This window comes from Diadema setosum, chromosome 9 (genome assembly GCF_964275005.1).
Source record: "Diadema setosum chromosome 9, eeDiaSeto1, whole genome shotgun sequence".
NCBI classification, from domain to species: domain Eukaryota; kingdom Metazoa; phylum Echinodermata; class Echinoidea; order Diadematoida; family Diadematidae; genus Diadema; species Diadema setosum.
This window is the reverse complement of record NC_092693.1, coordinates 19218138-19241692: the sequence shown is the minus strand read 5'-3', so window position 1 is coordinate 19241692 and position 23555 is coordinate 19218138. Positions and strand designations below refer to the sequence as shown.

Below are 23555 nucleotides of genomic sequence, written 5' to 3'. Positions count from 1 at the left end.
TGTGGATGCACGGAGCACATGTAATGCAATTTCATATCATATTGGAAAAAAAAAACCCAACTCTATTGTAAAAATATCCTGTGGTAGTGGGTACTTCATGTGGTACTTGTCAGTACCACACAAAAACCACACAAAATCAATGTTACCACAGGAACTATGTAACTGCAACGCATGACGTTTATAGGCCTGTACGAGGCCCATAAACCGTAGAAACCACGTATTGCATTATAGAGGTCCCTCAGCGAAGGCAGAGCTTCATATAAAATGCATTCATGAAAATAAAAATCACAGAATGCTGATCAGTGCAGGAATAAACCGGAACTTGGACCTAAAACATTGCGCGGTGCCACTTCATACACAATGTACGGAAGGGCCCTTGCACTAAGTCGCGGTCAAAGTCCTATTGTGAATGGGTCCCGCTGAACGACAAGTACACGAGGCCACCTGTACTAATCACGACACATACACATTGTATTTTGGAATGTGCATCAGTGTAGATGGTCCAATCCAAAATACTTGTAACGCAATCATTATCGCATCATTAAAAAAAAAAATCGATACGGTTAGCTTTCATTGTGCTTTGCATAAAAGCAGACACACAGAATCTGTTCTCATAAACAATCAATGAACACAAGCTCATTTAGAGAGAGATGATAAGCCGAAATTAAAGAAAGTTATTTCATTTGAGGATTAACGAACCTACGGAAAACCAACCTTATTTCATTTCTTCGGATTACGAACCTGAAAAATAACGAACTATTAAGAGCGCACTATACAATATTTCATATACATTGTAGTTTCATGAATCGCAACTCTCTGGAAAGTGTCTGTGGCCTGCATTAAAGCAAAATAGTGGCCGTTATTAAGAAGAGTGTTGACATCAATCTGGTTCATCACTAAGATGCATATTACGCTTTGAAACTAATCGATTCCCAAGGTGATGTAGTGATGTTGATGGTTCGTATATGAAATAATGTGTAATAACAGCAATGGTGATGTATATGAATAACCAAGGGCACTACGTTAGATTGAATTGTGTGACTATGAGTAATAAATATTAATTTTGAGGCTTCGATAAAAAAAAAAAAAACACTGGACAATAGTATGTACTCATTTATAGTCGTATACAACGATCTGCTTGCTTTGTTGTCATTTTTTAGCCCATATGATTCAATCAACCAATACATTCTTTTCCTCCAGGTTAATACACATATTTATTATTATTTTTTTTTTTGGGCACAACGATTACGATATATGACAATTTGTGCGAGGCTGAAAGTGTTAACTTCCATGACTGTTTTGTTCTGTTTATCACACAAGCGTGGGAATACTTGGTGTAGAGCTGAACAACAAAAATATGAAAATTAGAAACGAATTGGCAAAATTACAAAAAACAATAACGCTAACACATACACACACACAAAACGAAAAATCGACGAGCATGGGAAATCGTTGAGATATAGTGCAAAAAGCAAGACGAGATTCTGAGATGCATGCACCTAAATATCATTTTCAACGGGAACTTGGATTGTGTTCATCTTGAAAGCAAAGTATATTATATTGGTATGTCACCAAGATATCTAATCTTGAACCCTGAAAGAAAGCGGTCTGTGATAGAAGTGAATTTTGAAGAAAAAAGTAATAGGGACAAGTATTTTGGAAACAAGTATGTTTCTTAGTATTCCTCATATCAAAAGAAATTATGTTTTATGTTTGTGTATCTCAGAAAAAAAAATCACCGAGATTTCTAAGTTTTTACAAAATAATATGAACACTAACGGGAACAATATAGAGTGACAATAAAGAAGGGGAATATGGTAACACTTTAATAAATGGAGGTTTCATCTTGTGATTTGACACTGTAGTTTGCTTCATCACACCTTATACACATTGACTATGCTTTTTGCCCCTTTTAATCAATGATTTGATTGCAATCACTCTTTCTAAATCAAAAACGAAAAAAAAAATGGGATATGTACATTTACCACTTGTACCATCATATTTTTTTTTTATATCTCAACTGTTCTATATAGCGATGGATATTGCACACACTCAAATTGCTATGACGTATATACGCTCCAATATTTCATGCTGACAAGTTTGTGTTTATCCATAAAAATCATAACTTGAGACTACTCAGAAGTGGCGCTGTTTGATTTTGCCGATGCGTTCTTTTACCATTACATGATTTAAACTTTTGTCGTTGTTGTTCTCGTATTATAGTTTGAAGTTCACGAAATTTAATGTCTTTCTGGAATGTCATACGCATTACCTATAATGAAAAACAACTCATTTGCGATTTTCGTTTACAGTTCCTTGATTTCATCTCAACTCACATCTAAAAGTTTATCTACTAACAGGATAATTACCAAAGCTCGTGCAGCGTAAATGATGCATTTCCACACTAACAGGAATTTTCATCTGGCAATAATCCTCTCAGTTTTGAAGTAATGTACAATTCCACAATTTTGCCAGAAAGCCGTCTAAGGACTCGAGAAATATATCTCAGCACACTATTTCCAACATCGTTTAATCTATATGTCGTCCGTCTATATTATGGTCAAACACTTATCGTCAATGGCAAACATTCAATTGAGCGTTTGGCATATATTTGGTTACAGAATCAAGTAAGTGTAAATTGGCCTCAATTAATATTGGTGTTATACGACTATAATACGTACGAAATCCATAGAAACAAAATTACAATTTTCATTTCGACGTCTACACCAGACAGGAAGAAGAAGAAGAAGCTAGAAGAAGAAGAAGAAGGAGGAGGAGGAGGAGGAGGAGGAGAAGAAGAAGAAGAAGAAGAAGAAGAAGAAGAAGAAGAAGGAGGAGGAGGAGGAGGAGGAGGAGGAGAAGAGAAGAAGAAGAAGAAGAAGAAGAAGAAGAAGAAGAAGAAGAAGAAGAAGAAGAAGAAGAAGAAGAAGGAAGAAAGAAGAAAAACATAAGTTCCGGCTACAATGTATAATACATCGGGTACATACACGAAAAGAGTGCGTGTCTTGAGAACAACGGTTAACGTATGAATCGTGACGATGCCGCAGGATCGCCAAAATCGACATGATTTCGCTATTTTCTGGACTGTCACAACTGAAGAGTAAACTGAAGAAAAGCTACACCATCGTTTCGTCAGCAGTGCAGGAATCTCATCTGCAAGATGTCGTTCCCTCAAAAGAACTATGTTTTCTTGGAACAATTATTTTTCGCTTGGTATCTGCCGGAATATTAGTTTGCTAGTGGGTATTTCGATATGGAAGTGATCAAGCTGCTCCGTGGTAATATCAAGAGTATAGTCAAAGTGCTAATAGCAAGGAGTTGGGTTTGAACAACAACAACAACAACAACAACAACAACAACAACAACAACAACAACAACAACAACAACAACAACAACAACAACAAAGATAGCTTGTCAAACATGAGATAGCACGACATTACTTTTTGTTTGTTTGGTTGGTTGGTTTTAATATCTCTGCATTTTTCTTCATTTCGATTCAATAACATCATGAATAACATTCTTAAACATTGCAATACAAAATAACATCATCAATAGTATTTTTCAACATTACGTATGAAAGAATATACAGTGCAAAAATAACTTACAAATCTATACTAGTATCAATGATGATAAATGACGCCAGATAAAAATATTTTTTTTTTTATAAGGTGAAAATGCATCAGACCACATCGTATAATAAGCGTGTGCTTGAAATAGTGGAATGAGGAAGTGGTAGTGGAAAAAAGATAAAAAAAGAAAACTTTCTCGAGTTTGGGCGACTTTTTTCTGCCCCTCCCTAGTTGACCTTGACCTTGACCTGAAATGACCGTCAGAATCACCGGAAGTATCCGAAGCTCGAGTCCTGAATATCTAGTCACATCTGTTATCGAATTGGGACCGGTACCCTCCGGCCCGGAAGTTATTGTCTGTGATACTGTATTCGGTCATGTCACCTTTCGTTGAAAATTGGAGAAACTCGAGCTAAATTTCCAGGTTTTTTAAAGCCCCTGAACCAGAGGCAAGTTTGATACAAGCACAGTGGTTTCATAGTAACGTATATTAGTATTGTTGTAAAGCGCCTTGAGCATTTATTAAAAATGGAAAATGACGTTATTTTGATAGATGATTATTGCATGTTTATTGTCATTACCATCGTTTCGTTAGGGCGAAGTATGAATGGTCGCGTATTGGTATCTACTAAGTCTTCACGAAACACTTCATCCCAACATTCACTGCATAGTGCATATTTATTATAACACACTTTTCGTCAAAGCTTCAAATTAATTACGATTCGCGATTCCAAGAATTCATTTTGAAGTGGCTGTTTTCACTCTACCGATAGATGTTACTATATACCATAATGATTAACCCTTTGTGTGCCACGTTTATTCCCTATCCATAGGTATACGTGTGTGAAATCTTTATTTGGCCCGAATTCACGAAGGTGGTACATTATTGAAACCATGGTTTAAACCATGGAAATTTGTATGGAGCGCCGAGTGTCGCATGGCCTATTTCGTGACGGAATGATCATTTCGTTAACGAAATGAACATTGTTTCGTCAACGAAATGACTGATTTCGTATATAACGAAATAGGCCATGCGACACTTGGCGCTCAATGCAAATTGTCCATGGTTTAAACCATGGTTTCAATACCTTCGTGAATTCGAGCCAGACTGGCACAAAAAGGGTTCATGCATGGTCCCTGAGTGCATTGGCGCTACATCACAATCCTGCATAATGATCATGTTTATGGTTGGATGAACATTGTAAGTCATGCATAGTTGTGATGGTATAGAGAGTGATCAATCCCAAACTGAGGTTTTTTAACGCTTTTTTTTTCATTTAAATCATAATCTGAAAATACGAAGTCTAACGGCTTTCTCTATAATTTGATATAAAACAGACTTCTTCACATCACTAACTATTGAAATCTCTGATTGTAGTAGTTAAGAGATTTAATATCAAGATGATATGAAAAAGGATTTTCGAATTTTCGTAGCATTTCACTAAACCATCTAGGAGCTTATAATTATCATACCAAAATACACAGGGCCTTCCGCCTATTTAAAAGTCACGTTTTACATTTTAAAAAAAGTTCGATATGTTTGCTTGCAATATATCTGTTTTAATCGTTATATGCTATGGAATTACGTACATGTTATAAAATATATTGTACCATATTGTTATGTATAAAAAGCGTTGTGATTAGATTTTACAGGCTTCAAACACTGGAAGCATGATGGGAACTTATGTGACATATTAATTATATAGAATCATGCCGTTTGCGAAGGCCATTGTTGGCACAAAATTGAATTTTGGGGCTTTGTTTAAGCAGGGAAGTCAGTCTTCTCACCTCCCTGTTTGAAAATCACGTTCATTGTAGATTTTCACCTTCGTACTATCTGCTGTGATGAGGGCGGTGATTTTAAAGTTGCTTCTCCGCCTTCCTTTCTAACGGACTGGCTTCTTCCAACAACGGGGCTTGACGGTCTATCTATTGTACCTGCCCCCCCCCCCCAAAAAAAAAAGCAATCAGATTGTCGCATTTATAACTATCAATATGATCAAACTGTCTTAATGCTACTTCAGGGTCTTAAAATGTAACATCTTCGCTATATTTTGCAGAAAACCCCATTCAATTTGGTTATGTGGTTATAGAGGAATGAGGATTTTTGTAAAGCATGTCATAGGTCTGATTCTTCCAAGTTTAGCACTCGGATGCTCTTGGAGCTGCATAATGTGTGAACACAATGGACGGAACTTGGAGCGAAGGGATTCCTGACATACTCTACAAAATTCATTGACGAATGATAGTGGTTCCTGGACAGAAAGATCGGTCTGTGTCGTCGGGATAATGTTCCGCGGTGACTAATTCTGTCTTCACGGAATCCCCTCCTGTATCATCAGTGTATCATTCTCTTATACAGAGGAGAGCCGTATAAAAGTAAGGTTTTTGAGTCAGACTCTGTGGTCCCTTGCAGTTTTCTAAGAGCACGATATTGTCTTTTGATATTGGTTTTGTTCTTTCTCGTTGTTCTCGGTTTCGATAAATAGGAAGAACCATAGTGGAAAATTCCATTATTAAGAGTTGGAAGTAGGTGGCCTACTATATACAAAATTGCCGTGAAACAAGTCTTAATGCGGAAACATAATAATGCAGGAACATTTATGATTTATTTATTGTTACCATTTAGGGATTTTGTTTACCATTTTGTGGCTGTCGAATTTCATTGCATTCATTATTTTTGAAATATTGTTCAAACTTTCACTAATTTCATATATTTCATTTATCTATCTTCGGTCATTGAACCAACATAGTTGGCCTATATGCTCTCGGAACTATCCCCTTTATGACAATATTAAGGTTAGCTTATACATAATTCGCGACGCGGACGTTACAGGATATATAAAATAAAGTTCTGCGCATGCACAAAATCGCTTATCAAAATCGATCTCGTCTTCACTTCGGTTCGCCGGCTTCATTTTATTGCCATTATTTTGCGTCCTCTAAAATTTACGACTCAGAGATCTAGGCCTACTTGATGCAGTGAGCATGATGGGAGCCATTTTACTTTGCATAAGCTGCATCTAGAACCCTAAAGCTTCTAGGGCACTTAAGCGGGCCGTGGACCCCGGCTGCAAGGAACTTCGCGCTTCGCGCACATCAAGTTGGAGTCTCCCGTTTGCTAGGGGTTTCAGGCGGGAGAATCTCCAAATCAGAGGGTGCTTGGGTGCTTTTTCTCTCTCTCTCCTTTCGTTCTTTAAAACACCAACAACAACAGGGTGCTTGGGGATGGAGTCTCTAGGATTGATGGGAGCGCTAGGTTACATCATTACTAATAGATTGATCAAACATCTTCTCCCCCTCCTCTTAATCTTTCTCTCTTAAAAAAAAAAGTCGAGTTAACATATTCACTCTTGAAGGAGTGAATACAAAAAGGAGTGAATTTAGAGTGAAATTGGAGTGAATTCTGAGTGAAAATGTTCATTTTCACTCGTTTTAGAGTGACCTCAGGGATCACTCCCAAATTTCGAGTGATCCCTGAGGTCACTCCAAAATGAGTGAAAATGAACGTTTTCACTCAAAATTCACTCCAATTTCACCCTAAATTCACTCTTTTTTTTGTATTCACTCCTACAAGAGTGAATATTTTCACTCGATTTTGTTTTAAAGAGTTGTTTGTTGGTTTGAGTGTTTCTGTTTCTGTTGCTACTGCTGCTGCTGCTGTTTTGTTGTTGTTGTTTTTGTTGTATTTTTCGACAAATTGGCGATAAAGTGTTGACAGTCATTGTTGATCGTTCACACGTGTGATTCTTCCAAGCTATTCATGTTGTCAGTGCATAAGTAACATTGAATTGATAACTGGGTTATCTTACATAACAGTAGGAGATTTTACCAGACTTTTTGGCAGCCCTTTGAAAAGTGAATTTCTTATCTTGTTTCAGATTAGACTCTAATCGTTCCCCTTTGCCCTGAAGAACGAAATCGTGTGAACGTCACGTCGCCGGCGTATAGTTCGCTGCCCTCTACGTTTGCAGTTTGCTTATGAGAAATGGCGGATGCTCGTAATGTAAGCAGCGGTGCTTTGCCTTTGTATAGCTGTAATGATTGCAGGCTCTATTCACCCGGTATCCTCCAGTTTTCTGCATTCAAATATTTAACACGGAGTCTTCAACGAACGACACGACACTGATCTTCATACAGGCATGACAGTGCAGGATCAGATCTAAGTAGGTACTGTAGAAATCGCATCATTATTGTTCATTATCAAATGTGTAGATACCTTACAAGAAGGCAAAGCCTGCCTTGCTGTGCACCCTGGGCATGGGGGCATGGCCCAATGGATGGGTAACTTCTGGGTGAGAGCACGGTGCGGTGTCGTTGGTCGGCTAAGGTTCGCTGCTGGGACGACGGCTTCTTGGAACCTGAAAGCTCCCTCCCTTGCTTAAAAGGGCTTTTTACACTTGTAAATTTTTGCTTAGTCCCGTACCAACGGTGGGGCTAAGGGGGGGGGGGGGGGGGGCGTAGCCCACCGTTGGTACGGGACTATCCTTATATAGATCTAACTACGTTAGGTATGCCTAGCCCACTTTCTGTTTACACTCGTTTTTGCCAAAGTCTGAAAGTGGGCTAGCCCCACCGATGATCCCGTACTATCTGGCTCCGCAAAATAGCAGGGTTAGACCGCAATTGCGGTGCCAAGCAAGTGAGTGTAAACAGAACAAAAAAATATTCCGGGGCTAAGTGACGGAGACGAAGTCCGACCCCACTGACCAATCAGAAACGAGGTAATCAAGTGCTGCTGGTGCGTGCGTGTACGTGTATAATGATGCACAGCGTAATCATGAATATTCATGTGGTTTGGAAAGTACCGGACTAAGAAATACGAGTGTAAAAAGGTCAATTTTCTCTTTAGCCCCGGACAAGAGCTTAGTACGGGACTAATTGGCGAGTGTAAAAAGCTGAAAAAATTGGTAAGTGTAAAAAGGGCTTATGTGAGCATTGGCCTGTGTAACTGTGAGTGATGCAACCAGGACAGTTGGTGGGGGGGGGGGGGGGGGGGGGAACATACCACCGGTAGCGGTAGGTAGATCTATAGTACTTACAACTAGTAAATTATACCATGGACATGGTACTGGTACCTTTCTAGTAGATTTCTATATTATTATAAATTTATAGCTGTCTCACTCACAGCCCAAACTTTCTCAGATAGTTGTCTGTAATAAGTTCATGAATTCGCACAATTCATATTTAGCAAGCAAATTAAGATTGCCATTAATTATTATATAAGAAATAGGCACATAACGTTTAGGGCCTAGCCTACACAATTGTAAGTTGTATGTGGTGAATCATTTGATTTTGAGTGTCTTGGACTGACATAAAAAAAAATTAAAAAAAGCTGGCTATCTGTGGCATGCATGACTTGGCTTGGTTTGCACATGAGCCCTGAGGCTTGAAGTTGAAATTTAAATGTAGACCCCCTATTGTAATATGTATTTGTACGTATAAAGGAGAGTCAAGAGCGTATATTCACTATCAGTATGCATTACTGGACACTTATTTTTTGTTGCTCTGAATTCCGTACCAACTTCTTTCAAATTGCCAAATCACTGAATTGTACTGTGTACTTAAGGTTCTGTTACTTGTATCTGGTAGCTTCCAGTTGTAAACATGAAAGACACCATACCCTCATCATGTTGATATTCATGTAAAATAATTAGATTCTAGATGACTAAGTTCAGTTTATGATTGTATGGATGCGATAGTGCCGCAAAGCTCACAAAGAACACCATGTTGTTTTGGGTAAGGACATAAATACTAAGGCGCCAGTGTACTTGGCACCTCCTCATCAAAATGATTTTGAAACATGCACAAACTCACCCTACAATTTGTAGTTTAATATTAGTAACCTAAAGTCAGTTACATCTGCTGAGTCTCCAAAGTCGAATAGAAGTTCAGTTTAACATTTTACAAGTGTTGGAAAATATTGATCGCTGGAAATGCTGCTCTGTACACAAGCAATCAGTACAGTACAGATATGTTCAGTGCATACAGGAAGGGTCGATCGTATGATGTCAATTTACAGTGTACATTGTACAATCACAGCAGCTTATTCTATGGTGTCTTTGAACAGCTAAAATTTGTTTTTCCATTCTCCTCAGCCAAGTCTTGTGGTAGCAATTGTAGCTTCTATACAAAGCAGTCAAGCGCATGTGTATGCAGCCCCTTATATCTTTCTCTTTCTCGTCTATCTTTTCTTCTGTCATTTTAACTAAGGTATTCATAACTTTCCCTAACTTTCCCTTTCCTTCCTATTAATCATTTCTTTGTGGGTTTCCTCTTGTCTAACTTTCTCAACTTCCTATTCAGTCTTTCTGCCTAGACTAATTGTGATCTTTGTTTCCTTCATGGGTTATCTTTCCTTCCATCTACCTTTCCTTTCTTTTCTCTCCAATAATTTTTCTTATGTTTTGTTCTGATGTATCCTTTTCTCTTTTTCATTTTCAACCTGTATAATTCTTTCTTTCCTTCCTATTCATCTTTGCTTTCATCCAATTTTGATTCATCTCTCGTTCTTTTATTCTACTTTGTGCCTTTTTGTTTTCACTATTTAATGGACAAGTCCACCTTCATAGACATGTGGATTGAGTGAATGCAGCAATATTAATAGAACACATCAGCAAGAGTTTGAGGAAAATTGGACTGTCTGTTCAAAAGTTATGAATTTTTGAAGTCTCTGCTTCATCACTGCTGGATGAGAAGACTACTACAACTTGTGATGTCACGTGTACAACTATATAAAAAAAGTACATGTATATGGAAATTTCAAGATATTCTCACTTTTCTCGCGTAATAAAAGAACACATGACTTCCCTCTTTCAGAAGGCAAGGGGAATAATATTACCCTTAACATACGTCAGTGACGAGTTGAAGAAATGTGCTCTTTTTTCAAAAAGTAACATTTTGTGAAATTCTCTTTATATTTTCCTTATAACGTTGTACGCATGTGACATCATACACTCTAGTAGTCTTCTCATCCAGCAGTGACTGTGCAGATACTTAAAAAATTCATAACTTTTGAACGGATTGTCCGATTTTCCCCAAACTTTCACTGATGTGTTTAACAAATATTGCTGCATTCAGTCAATCCACATGTATATGAAGGTGGACTTGTCCTTTAATTCTTCTTTACTTTCCGCAACTGAATGGCAAACTGCCATTCATCGATGGAACTGAACACTTTATTATACAATGTTTTAGTTGTAACTATTCTGATAGAAATCAAGGACATGCATACTCGGGTTGGATGTAAAATATAACAATGTGATTATGATGGTAAATATTCTGGCAGTGTTGTTCTCTTGACAACCTGGATCAATATTAGAATAATAGCAACTGATTTTACTTAAGTATAATTAGACAAAATACCCATAAACATGGTTCTCTACACACAAATTCGAGACAAAATATATTGTACATAACTGTCCCATACCTAACACATCATGTCTGTCTTTAATTAGAACTCTTAATTAGAGCTTTTTGCCTCATGACATGAACCTTACCTCTGATACTGTACGAGCTGAAATTTTCGCGGTGGTTTTATTTTCGCGAATTTCCCGAATCGCCTTTGAATAGCGAAAATAACGCGCAAATAACTAAGTTCAGTTAGACCCTCGCAACCGCGAAATTAACAACACGCGAAAATGTCCTCGAAGTACCAATTCGCGAAAATATCTGTACGCGAAAATTTCAGCTCGTACAGTAATCTTGAGTGTTGTGGCTTTTATCACACTGAGTTACAAGTTGTAACAGAAAATACTTTCAGAGAGTTTTCAGGTTGAAAAAATGTTCAAAGAACAATTTTTTTTTTTTGGTCCCATATGTTACGACACATATTTTCTCTTCTGAAATATAATTGTCATGGTCATATGTTGCCATTTTTGTCCCCGCCGAACGAGTTCGAGCAGGGGACTATGAAACGGGCTCCGTACGTGTGTGTGTCCGTCCGTGTGTCCGTCCGTCCGTGTGTGCGTCCGTGTGTGATCAAAATCTTCAATTTGCTACTTCTCTGTCATTTATGAGCCAATTTTGATTCTGTTTGCTTTATATGATAGCACTACATGGGAGCTTTGAAACTTCTACACAGAATGTCAGTCGTGACCTTTGACCTTGACCTTTGACCTATATTGTACATTTTGCTACAAAATGCTACTCCTTCGCCATTTCTAACCCGATTTCGATTCCGTTTGCTTTATGTGATGGCACTAGGTGAGGGCTTCAAAACTTCTACACAGAATTTTGACCTTTGACTTCTTTGACCTTTGACCTTGATTTTTGACCTGTATTGTACATTTTGCTACAAAATGCTACTCCTTCGCCATTTCTAACCCGATTTCGATTCCGTTTGCTTTATGTGATGGCACTAGGTGAGGGCTTCAAAACTTCTACACAGAATTTTGACCTTTGACTTCTTTGACCTTTGACCTTGATTTTTTGACCTATATTGTACATTTTGCTACAAAATGCTACTCCTTCGCCATTTCTAACCCGATTTTGATTCCGTTTGCTTTATGTGATGGCACTAGGTGAGGGCTTCAAAACTTCTACACAGAATTTTGACCTTTGATTTCTTTGACCTTTGACCTTGATTTTTTACCTATATTGTACATTTTGCTACAAAATGCTACTCCTTCGCCATTTCTAACCCGATTTCAATTCCGTTTGCTTTAAGTGATGGCACTAGGTGAGGGCTTCAAAACTTCTACACAGAATTTTGACCTTTGACTTCTTTGACCTTTGACCTTGATTTTTGACCTGTATTGTACATTTTGCTACCAAATGCTACTCCTTCGCCATTTCTAACCCGATTTTGATTCCGTTTGCTTTAAGTGATGGCACTAGGTGAGGGCTTCAAAACTTCTACTCAGAATTTTGACCTTTGACCTTGATCTTTTTACCTATATTGTTCATTTTGCTACTTGATGCTACTTCCGGCGGGGACATATATTACGCACCGCGTAATTTCTACTTTTCCTTGTTTTACATGATTATTCTAATCCTAGATATCAATCACCATGATAAAGTTCAATAAGCTTCAAGGTAATTTACATTATTTTTAGGCCATACATGTTTAAATCTCTGAACTGTCCCAATCATAATGTATGCGTTATCCTGGTCTTGCCCTACAGAGAATCACAAATGCAATACACATGAAATCATAGTTTACTGTCTTTACCTTACTACAAGTACAGTTTGTGAAGTATGGATTCGTAAAGTGTCTGCTGTTAACTAGTTGTTTTGTTTTGTTTTGTTTTGTTTTTCCCACAGCCAGATGTTGTAGGAGGATGTTTTGAGAGTTGGACTTGACAGAGGCTTAGGAATTAATCGGGCCAGAAGCTAAAGCGCACCACCCGTGACACCCGCCCCCAGACGGCAGCCACGATGACGAGGAAGAGACGTCGAAAGGCGGAGGTGGATGCGGAGGCAGAGGCGGAGACAGAGGAAGTTGTGGAAAATCACAGGAAGAAAGCTCCCGCTGACGAATACCCAGAAGCGATGCCAGAGAACAACGGAGAGGAGGCTCCAGATGCAGATGAGAAAATCGAGGATCACAACTACAGCAAAGACCCGAAAGGTTGGTTTTGATGCTAATTACAGTGGAATTGTTGGAATCCCAGGAGCATTCCTCTGAAAAATCTGTAGGAAACTTTGAGGACAAGTTCACCCAAATATGTGTGTCAACTGTGTGGATTGAGTGGATGCAGCAAGATTAGTAGAGCATATCAGTGAAAGTTTGAGGAAAATGGACAATCTGAACAAAAGTTATGAATTTATAAAGTTTCAGTGCCTCTATTCCTGGATGAGAAAACATTATAGTTTATGATGTCATGTGAGTAGAATGATATAAAGGAAATTCCACAAATTTCATTTTTCCTGAAAAGTACACATTCCATCTACTTGTTACTGGCATAGGGTAATATTGTTGTCCCTGTTTTCTGAAAGAGGCAAGTCAAGTGCTCTTTAACTATGCTAGAAACATGACACCATTATGGGATTGTTAGTGACGTATTAACCACTTTACTAAAGTTCACTGTTGACCAATAAATCACTCAAGTGGACCCGTGTGTTGATACCAACTGGCATCTGTAAATGATGACCATGATGATGATGGTTCAACCTTTAATGAAACAAAATGAAACAGTCATGTCATTGAGCAATAGCACTTGCCAATGAACATACACAAATATGTCAACGCGAATGGACACATGAACATTCGACCTCCATACATATTGTACATACAGATCTGTAAATGTACATTCTCCTTGTGATTGTATCTTCATTCCATCAATAAATCCAACGGACTATTAAGGCAATTGCGTTATTTGTGTAATCCTTTGTGTCTTTCACACCTCATTCCACAGCTGGTAACATTGCAAAGGTGCAATACAATATACATACATAAACCCCCTTTGAGATTGCATAAATACCAATTTGTATTTTGCTACACGAGTGAATAGGTCAAAATGATACTCTTAACCCAATATCATTTATCATAACCTTGCATACTGTTCATCTTATACACATGACTTCCATTATCGATAATCTGTCCGAGCCTACATCTCAACAGCCGCCCAGCTCACAGCTAGAGCCTGTATCAATTGACCCCACATGGCCTGACCTACTTTCTCTATCACCAACACGCTGTCAGTTTCACACATACATTTCTACTGTTTATCTGGCTCCTTTCAGCATTATAATAAAACACCAACTTCATCAAATTCTTATTTCCACACTATCTTCATAATTCTACTCAGCCTGTTATAGTCCAGGCATAACCATTCTCAATTTTCACCTCATTTGTGTTGTATTTTCTTTGATACCTAAACGCAGACGATCGTGCGAAGTTTCACCACACAACATTCAGTGGCAACACGCGTCACAATCTCGTACTCAAACGATAACATTTTAAACTCTGGTTTACCACTTCCACCATTTCTTCACGCAAATGCATCATAGCTCAAACAAAAGAAACTATTTAACTCAAATAATCTTCACTCATTTTGTACTTACAACTTTGGGCTTGCGTGAAACAACCAAAATATAACAGTGACCTTCAGTGACCACAACACGTTGACCCAACGTGAATTAGCTCCTCACAAAACATCAGCGCCCTCAACGGCAATGCTCAGAAAGGGCGATAAAACTCTCGCTTCTGACGTCACAACACTATCAGAACGTATCAATGTGAAACCGCTGTAATCACGCACAACAGGGATAGTCAAAATTTCCCTCAAATGTCACTGATGCATTGCTTGAATGAATTCACTTGTACTTTTTATGTAAATTCCCCTTTATCACAAGTAATTGAGAACACACAGTGTGTTAAAATATCAAAATTTTAAATCCTTCAGTGTTTTGCAACTTGCAACTAATACTGTATCTTCCCATTGAGCTTGTTTCTTACTTCTTTGGACAGCTGAGCTGGACAAGCATTCTCCAGGAAAATAAAAGTCAGGATTATCTTTGTCGGGGGTATCATCATCCAGTCCAGATATGAAGTTCTGAAGTTAGCTGTTATGCCATGAATCAAATATTGATGTGATTTCTGTGATAGATTCTGTGTGTGACTTCAGAAAGCTGGAGGGTGTCACTTGGCTTGATTACATAAAATCTGTGGTGTGAAATGTGTTATTCTTTACAGTTATTCTACTATGATTCTAGTTATTATACTATGATTCTAATAATCAGTTTGAGAATGATTATAACCCCAAGATCAGGTTCATAGTGAACAGATAGTCATACTTAATGTCTTCTATTTTATTTGATGACTCTCAACAGAGGAGCTAATGAGATTGAACCTACCCATCTACGCATGCTGCTCGTGCAAGAGGTACACTTTTGATGCTGCACAATCTTCCGCCCACGCCCGTCAGGTTCATGGTGGCAAGGTGGGCATTATGCTGATGCTGCCATTTCAGACCCCAGAACTCCAGGGGAACCTGTCAGCTGTAGGCAGAAACAACAACTTGACGAGGAGTTCGCCTCACATGCTGTCACCAGTCAAGTCGCCCACGTCAAAGGAAAATGCCCAAGGCAGGAAGTACCAGTGCAGTAAGTGCGGCAGGCAGTTTGATCGTGAGCGTCAGATGAACATGCACAAGTGCATGGACATTGTAAACAGGAGACTGTCGCCCCGAAGGGGTCAAAGTGAAAGTGATAAAGATGCAAAAGATGGTGCTACTTCTCCATCAGCAGATGCTACAATAGATACCCATGTACTGCCAGGCAACAGGAAAAATGTGACAGGGAATCAGAGCGAGGCTGAAAGAGTGGAGGATGAAGCAAGCAAGCAGACCACTGATGGTGAAACTAAAGATGCTACATCCCAGGAACATGCTAAGAAGAAGCACAAGGGCAAGGCAAGGAAGGTGGAGGTCTGGGAGATGAGTGAAAGTGATCTAGTCATCTCAGACAATGCCAGTGAGGCTCAGTCTGGCAGAGGTCAGAGAACTTTGGCTGAAGTGCTCGATGTGTGGGAAGAGACGCCTGTGGCTAGGAAGTTGGTAGAGCAGTATGGTAAAAAGCCATCAAGTAAACATGATCCAAATGTCATTAGTCATTCTCAGGTTGATGATGATGAAGACGATAATGATGGTGGTGACGGGGATGTAGCAGAGGACGACTCTGAGGAGGACATTCCAAACAATGCCGAACATTCAAGTAAAGTTCCAGCTAATAATAGAGGTGTGAACTCCTCATCTGAACATGATGGGTTTAAGAAGTTTGTTGATGAGACTGAAGACGGGGATGATGACATGGTAAGACAGTGGGTGCATCGGGGGGCTCCGTCAAATGATGAAATTAGCAGGTTTATGAAGACTTTAAGCGGTGGTCTGCAAGGTGGGGGTGGACAGGCTATTGAGTTTTACATGTGCCTTATGTGCAGGAAGGTGTTTAAGACAAGAGGCATGGCTAGGGTTCATGTCCAGAGTCACTTGGGGTACCGTCCACATGTCTGTCCCAAGTGTGGATTCTCCACTTCACAGAGATCCATCCTGAGAGCTCACAAGAGGAGGCATAGTCGGAAGGGCCTCAAGTGCCTGCACAAATTCTGCAGCTTTGAAGGAAAAGGAGTGGAGGACTTGAGCAAGCACAGGCAGGAGTTCCACACCACATCACTGACATGTCAGCTGTGCCCCACAATCCTCAAGAGTCAGAGTACCATGCTGGGCCACCTCAGTATTGTACATGCCAGTGAGATCAAGGATGGAAAGGGACTGGCATTCTACAATGAGATGGTAAAGAAGGGCCGAAAGAGCACTCAAATAGTCCTTTTTGAGTGTGACAGATGTGGACATAAGACGAAGACCAAGAAAGAGTACTACACCCATGTCAAAATCCATACTGGTGGGGATACTGTCTGCCTCAAAGATAAAGTACAGGGTTTAAACAATTTGCAGGATCCTTCTGATAAAGTCTCAGATGTTGGGACTCCGCAAAGAAGAGAAAGGCAGAGGGTCAAAAGGATGCAACTGAAAGGCACAGAATCTCAGAAATGCCCTATGTGTGACTTCAAGTGTCAGACAGACTACACTTTGAGGTCACACCTTTTGACCCACCCATTTGTCTACCGCTGCAGCATGTGCACGCAGATGTTCCTGACGTACGGCGCGTTGAATGAGCATATAGGGTTGCACAAGGATGACGACGACTTTAACCCACAGGAGAAAATCAACGACAGTCTGCGGAAGAGCATGTATGTGGGAGGACAGATGGACAGAGCTCTGGAGGCAGACAAGATGCAGTGGGCTCAGCGAAGGACGGGTGCTCTGGCCCCACAGAGTGCCTTCACCGGGACTGCTTTTGATGAGCTCATGACAAAGATATCCGTCCCCTCAGAGGTGGTAAGCCAGGATGACCTCCAGGAGATGGGCAGCATCTTTTCACAGATCACATACAAGCAGCTGACTCCGTCGATTTTGAGATATCTACACTTACGGTTTGGAAATGTAGAGTGTGGAGTCTGTGGAAAACTGTTTGCGAAGGTAGGTCTCTGCAAAGATCACACCAAGCGCCACACCAGAGTGAAGGAGTTCAAGTGCAGCAAATGTCCATTCAAATCAAATGGGAAAGCCTTTTTGCAAAAGCACATGGTTCTAGAGCATGATGAAGGAAAGGCGTATTATTGTGATGTGTGCAAGTTAGACATGTACTCCAGGAAGGCATTCAATTTGCACATGAAAAAGCACAGCAAAGAGAATGACGGACCCTTTACCTGTACGTGGTGTAACACTGTGGAAGAGCAGAGGGAGGACATGAAAAAGCACATCATGGCCACCCATCCCATGATGCCTCTGTCCGAAAGCACAAAGATCATGGGCAAAGGGGTAGTTATCCACCGCGAGAAGGGTGCCCCTTTCTTGATGTGTGATGTCTGCAATGCAACCTTCCGGCGCATTTGTGATCTCCGGCGCCACATGTGGAAGCACTCCAACGTGAAGAGGTTCCAGTGCGAACTCTGTGACTATGGTTCTGACAAGCGGAGCAACATCATTTCCCACATGAGACGGCATTCCACGGACAAAGCCTATAGCTGCGAGATTTGCAATAAGGCGTACAAAACCGAGCAGAGCGTCAAACTCCACATCCAGTCTGCGCACTTGAAATTGAGGCCCCACAAGTGCGACATGTGCGACTATGCTGCATCGCAACCTGTTCATCTCCGCAGACACAAAGTCCTCCATCACTCTGATGGAGAGGGCAGGCGCTTCCGATGTGCCATCTGCCCCGACTACAAGGCCAGCGATCTCCAGGTAGTCAAGAGACATTACAAGAAGAAGCACCCAGAGGAACAAATGAACTACAGCAAGTGCTGTCCGCCCAAGGCGCAGAATCCCTCTCTGGTGAGGAGGGACAAGCACCAGGTCATCCAGGTGGTGCCCGCCATTGTCACCTCTGCTGCCTCTGTCGAGTCCAACTCTGCCGGAGATGTGGGATCACAGGAATCTGCTCCCGACGCGAGCTCGCAGCAGGAAGAGCAGAAACAGGCAGAGCAGGACTGTGTAGAGCAAGCGGCTGAGGAGGCTGCAATGGAAGGTATGGAGGCAAAAGATGCATCTGCCAGCCAGGCCTTGGGTGAAGTGGTCCCTAACATGTCAATAGAGGTTGTGCTTCCGGAGGCGGCTGGACAGATTCTAATCCACTCTGCCTTCCCTGATGTTATCAGTGCTCTGAATGCAGGGCAGGAGGCTGATTTTAGGAATCAGTGAATCAGCATGTGATGTAAAATCCTGTTTGTTGCAAAGCTTGGCTCCTTATATATTGGTTTTGTTTTTTGTTTTTTTCTGATCATATATCATTTGACATAAATTCCATCCTTTTAAATGGATGGTACAGTTTCTGTTGAGATGGTGTTTGTGGTTCCCAATGTTTTTTTATGATGATTTTTTGAGATAATGAGAAACCCCTTAAAATATGAAAGAGCATCTAATTCAAAGAGGAATTCAAAGCTTATTTGATGAAAATTGGTTTTGAAATGGCTGAGATATCCAAATCAAAGCAATCCTAATAAAAGGTGGGACCCACCTTTTATTAGGATTACTTTCTTTTACTTTGTTTTTAGATATCTTAGCCATTTTAAAACTGATTTTCATCAGATAAACTGAATTCCTCTTGGAATTGTAAACTTCTTAACATTTCATAACATAGTTTCTAAGTATCTCACAAAAAGTTAGATGCTGAATCCTCGCCTAAACCAATACTATACCATAGGCATGATCAAAGAAATTACACAGGTGATGTTCATTCTTGTTGGCAGCAGTATTTTGTTCTTTCCTCCATCATTATGTAATTACATTTTGTATCTGTGAACAGATGTTTTACCTTGATTTGGTATTGTTCATCTTCATGTTCAGAATTAATTTATTTAGGACATTTTAGCACGATACCGGTATGTATTTCTAAGGTTAATTCAAGAAATATTGTCATTGTTAGGCTGTCACAGCTTTATTGGTACCATTTAGGTTTTGATGTTTTGAAGACTAGAAACACTGATATTTATGATTCTTATTGTAAATTTTGAATATTTTATTTTCTATTGTACTGCATTTTAATTGCTTTTTTTTCCCTGCAAAATGTGCGTGACTCTGTAGTCATCCAAGACTATGAATTGAATGTTTATGTTCCCTTTATTTTGGCCCTTAAACTTGTGTTGGTTTTACTGTAATTGACTTGCATTGCTGTAATGGGAATGCATGCATACCATGTTACATCAGTGGGAGCATCAAGTGTCATGTGAAAGAAGAAGAAAACAAAACGATGGAAAAGAGCAACTGAGAAATGGAAAGAATGCAAGCTGTCAATATTATCAACTTGAGGAAGAATCACGTTTCTAAACGTGTTCCCATTGGCGTTTACGAACTTGGTTTGGCACGCGAATCTTGGAGTGCCGCGTTTATCTAAACATTGTATAATCGTGATTCGAGTGTTGTCACTGCAGGGCTGCTTTGTGCCAGGAAATAGAGGTCAACTCTCGCACGCTTTTGTGTTACTGACAGCTTGTACCAGTGCACTCCCGTTATAACGAAATGCTCGGGACCGGCAGTTTTCTTTCGTTATAACGAAATTTCGTTATAACCGAACAAATACAATATATAGCAAAAACAAAGAAACCACGCATATGTCATATTCTGTTTGTTGAATACTCATCTTACACTGTGCAGATATGTGAAACGGAATGGTACACTGTACCTTTTAAATTTCGTTTGGATATGACATTAAAGAGAGCATAAAATTGACGGAAACTGTGCGTGACACACGGAGCGAACACACCGTGATGTAAGTAAAGCGTTCGCCCATGGTAGTTCCGCTACGAATTTTCGAAAGCGATCCGCATTTCGTTATAACGGAGCACATTTCTTTTGTTCTTCTTTGTCCGTGGGGCTCGGAAAAGACTTCGTTGTAACGAAAATTTCGTTGTAACCGTGTTCGTTATAAGCGATTTTTTTACCATAGACATTAATGGCGATAATTTTGGGACCAGAAGTTTTACTTCGTTATAACGAAATTTCGTTATAACCGTGTTCGTTGTAACGGGAGTGCACTGTACATTACACTGGAAGTTTACCGTGGCAGCTCAGAGAAAGATGTTTCAAAACAGTATTGCATTTATCTATGTACTTGCAGAAAGGTGATCATGGTCTCAAACGCGTTTCAAATCGCCCTTGAAATGGCTATTCAAATCAGTGTGTCTGAACACATTCGAAAACACAGACTTGTGTTTATAACACTCCCAAAAATGCCTAAAACGCATGTAGGATCGTGATTCTGCCGCAGAAAATTTTAAACAAATGTGCCCTCTGTTGCATTACGTTAACTTCCTCTCAAATGGTTCTCCTGTGGTGATGACAGGGGTTTTCCCCATGATGAAAAATAGCCATTATGGGTGATTGGGTTTTACCCTATTCTGAAAAAAAAAAACCAAAAACGAACTTTAAAGTGCAAATAAGTGCACACTTCTGTAATTGATAACAGAACTGGTAAATAGAGTCTTGCATTTTGTAACAAGCCATGTTTTAGCTATGCATAATTAGGATTAGAACCAGCACTGGCTGTAGGGCAGAAGCTTGGTGGTGCAGTGGATAAGACTCCTGTCCGGCGATCAGGTCGTAGGTTTGAATCCTGCTCGAGTATGTATGCCCATGATTTCTTTTTTCATGGCAACCAGGAAAACACTGATCAATTCAGTGCTTTGGCGTTGATGTAGGACAAATTGTCAATCAGTGTTGCAATACTGTAATTGTTTACATGTTTCTTTTAATGTAACACTATGAAATGTGTCCTTTCTCATTGAGTAAGTAGCCCAAGGATGAACAAGGGAAATTGTGCTTTTTATCCGACTCCTTTTGAGGGCAGCACTATACTCTAAGCAAATGTTGGTATTTTCAGCATTACAGTCATAAGTTGAATAATCGCCTAAGTCAAAGGTCTTCACAAGTCTTCTTTTCTTTATATTTCATTGATTTTCTCCAAGTCGAAGCTGTTACTTCAGTCAAAATAGCTACAACTTAGGCAAGGTTGACTGTATTTATTATTTACGTCAATTATGTCTATGAACAGATGATGTGTTCATCTGTGTAAGTAGTTAACTTGGACACTGTTTTCAACTGACAGATAAAGGGAAACATTCAAAAATTCTTCCAGTGTGAGTCCTTTTCACATTTGTATGCATGTGACCCCACAGACTGCAGCATAGACTGCAGCATACCCTCATGATGTCAATAGTTTCTTCTTAACTCACTCATATGAACAGTGCCAAGGCAGACACCCTAGGAAGTCTCTGTCTGCTGTATCAAGGCACTGTCTATGCCATATATTTAGCGAGTCTAAGTTTTCACGAATAGGGACTTCCCAACAATTTTGCGAGTTGTTAAATTCGCGAATGTGGAGTACGGTACCGATACGGAAAACTGCACGCGTTCACTTCACATTCATGTCGAGATCAGAGGCAATATTTTTGTGTGCTTTTAGATTTGCGATTAGTACCGGACTCCCAAAGTTCGTGAAAATAAAAGCCTTGCTAAATATTTGGCATATAATACAATACTCAGAACCCAGTAAGCTGATTGGCTGTTGGAAAAAGGGTGTGTGTGCAGCAGGCAATCTTGAATGACTGACATTCTGCACTTTGTGGAGGTTACAGAGAACACAACTGGTTCCAGTGAGCTTCTAATAGATAAAACACATAATGAACATTATGATTTTGCTGAATCACAGACCTCATTGCTAATCACGCTCTTTCTTTTTATTTGCTTGTCATGTAATTTCTTTTTGCGGGACCTTACAGGATTGTGCTTGGTGATGATGCACCATACATCGTAAGGGTGCAGATGTGCTGTTATTGACAACTTCAGGATGCTGTAAAATATTTATGAGATGCCAGATTAGTTGATTTTGTTTGTTTTAATTTGTTACAGTATAGGGTTTGTATGTGTGTGTAAGAGTGTGTGTGTGTGTGTGTGTGTGTGCATATGTTTGCCTGTGTTTGCCTGTCTGTCTGTCTGTCTCTGCACTTTAACCAGACATATGAATGACATCAATTTATTTGTTATATCGAAAAATGAAATATATGTCTCAATTACCATCATAGTTAAAGCAGTTTGTTCTGTTATGTTGTACAATGATACCAAAGTGAATTGATGTTTGTGGTATTATTTGAATCGAAGTGAATAGATATTTGAAAAGAAAGTCCATAAGAATTGAGTAAGAATATGGTGATACTTGGTTGGACATTTTTTTTTTTTCGGCCATCTGATCTGTCTTTTTTTCATTGGTTTGTTTGGATTCATTTACATTTTCAATGAGCACTGTGCACTACGGTAAAGAAAATACTTATCTTCTAGGGGCAAGCATCCCTACATCATTCTAGCTCAACAGCAGATGTTGGTTGTGAAAGGCTATTTCATATTGCCAGTTTTATCTGTACAGTACGGTTTTCCTAGCTCTCAAGAAAACTGCATATTCACTAGCCTTTTTGTGCAGAGGAGGTTCAGCAAAGTTGTTTCTTTTTTCTCTGTCTGTTTTCAGGTACTCTGCTGTAATTTTACAATGCTTGAATTATGTGTGTGTGTGTGTGTACATAAGATTTATAAAGTGTAAATTATGATTACCAGGCCAGGGTATGTAGCAAGAGACAATATCCAGGCATTTGTGCATGCCCAGTGAGATATCCACAATTTCTTGCTGTGTGGTTGATTGAGCTTATTGATAATTAGTTCTGATGTAGTAGGAAGTAGATAATTTTTTTTTTTTTTTTTTTTTTTTTTTTTTTTTGTCACACTCTTTCTCGTAAAATGTATTAATCTCGGTCAAATTATCACGGATGCTGTTATTGAACCAATCATTCCAAGCTTATATTATTGTTCTTCCCCACCATAATTCTTTAAATAGGGTGGAAAGTTCAGGGTTTCTGGCAAAATGAAATTGTACAGGTATTAAGGCTATGTACAGTAGTAGGCCGAGAGACAGATTGTTTGTGTGAGGATTGCATTG

The 23555-nt window shown here is 39.5% G+C and overlaps 1 protein-coding gene across 1 annotated transcript; it reads left to right on the top strand.

Moving 5' to 3' along the window:
* The first annotated feature begins 12839 nt into the window (after positions 1-12839).
* On the top strand, positions 12840-18832 carry LOC140232775 (uncharacterized). Its single transcript, XM_072312890.1, has 2 exons — positions 12840-13140; positions 15345-18832. Exons 1-2 carry the CDS (start codon positions 12948-12950, stop codon positions 18773-18775), a joined length of 3624 nt encoding a protein of 1207 aa, XP_072168991.1. The 5' UTR covers positions 12840-12947; the 3' UTR covers positions 18776-18832.
* Positions 18833-23555: the final 4723 nt, after the last annotated feature.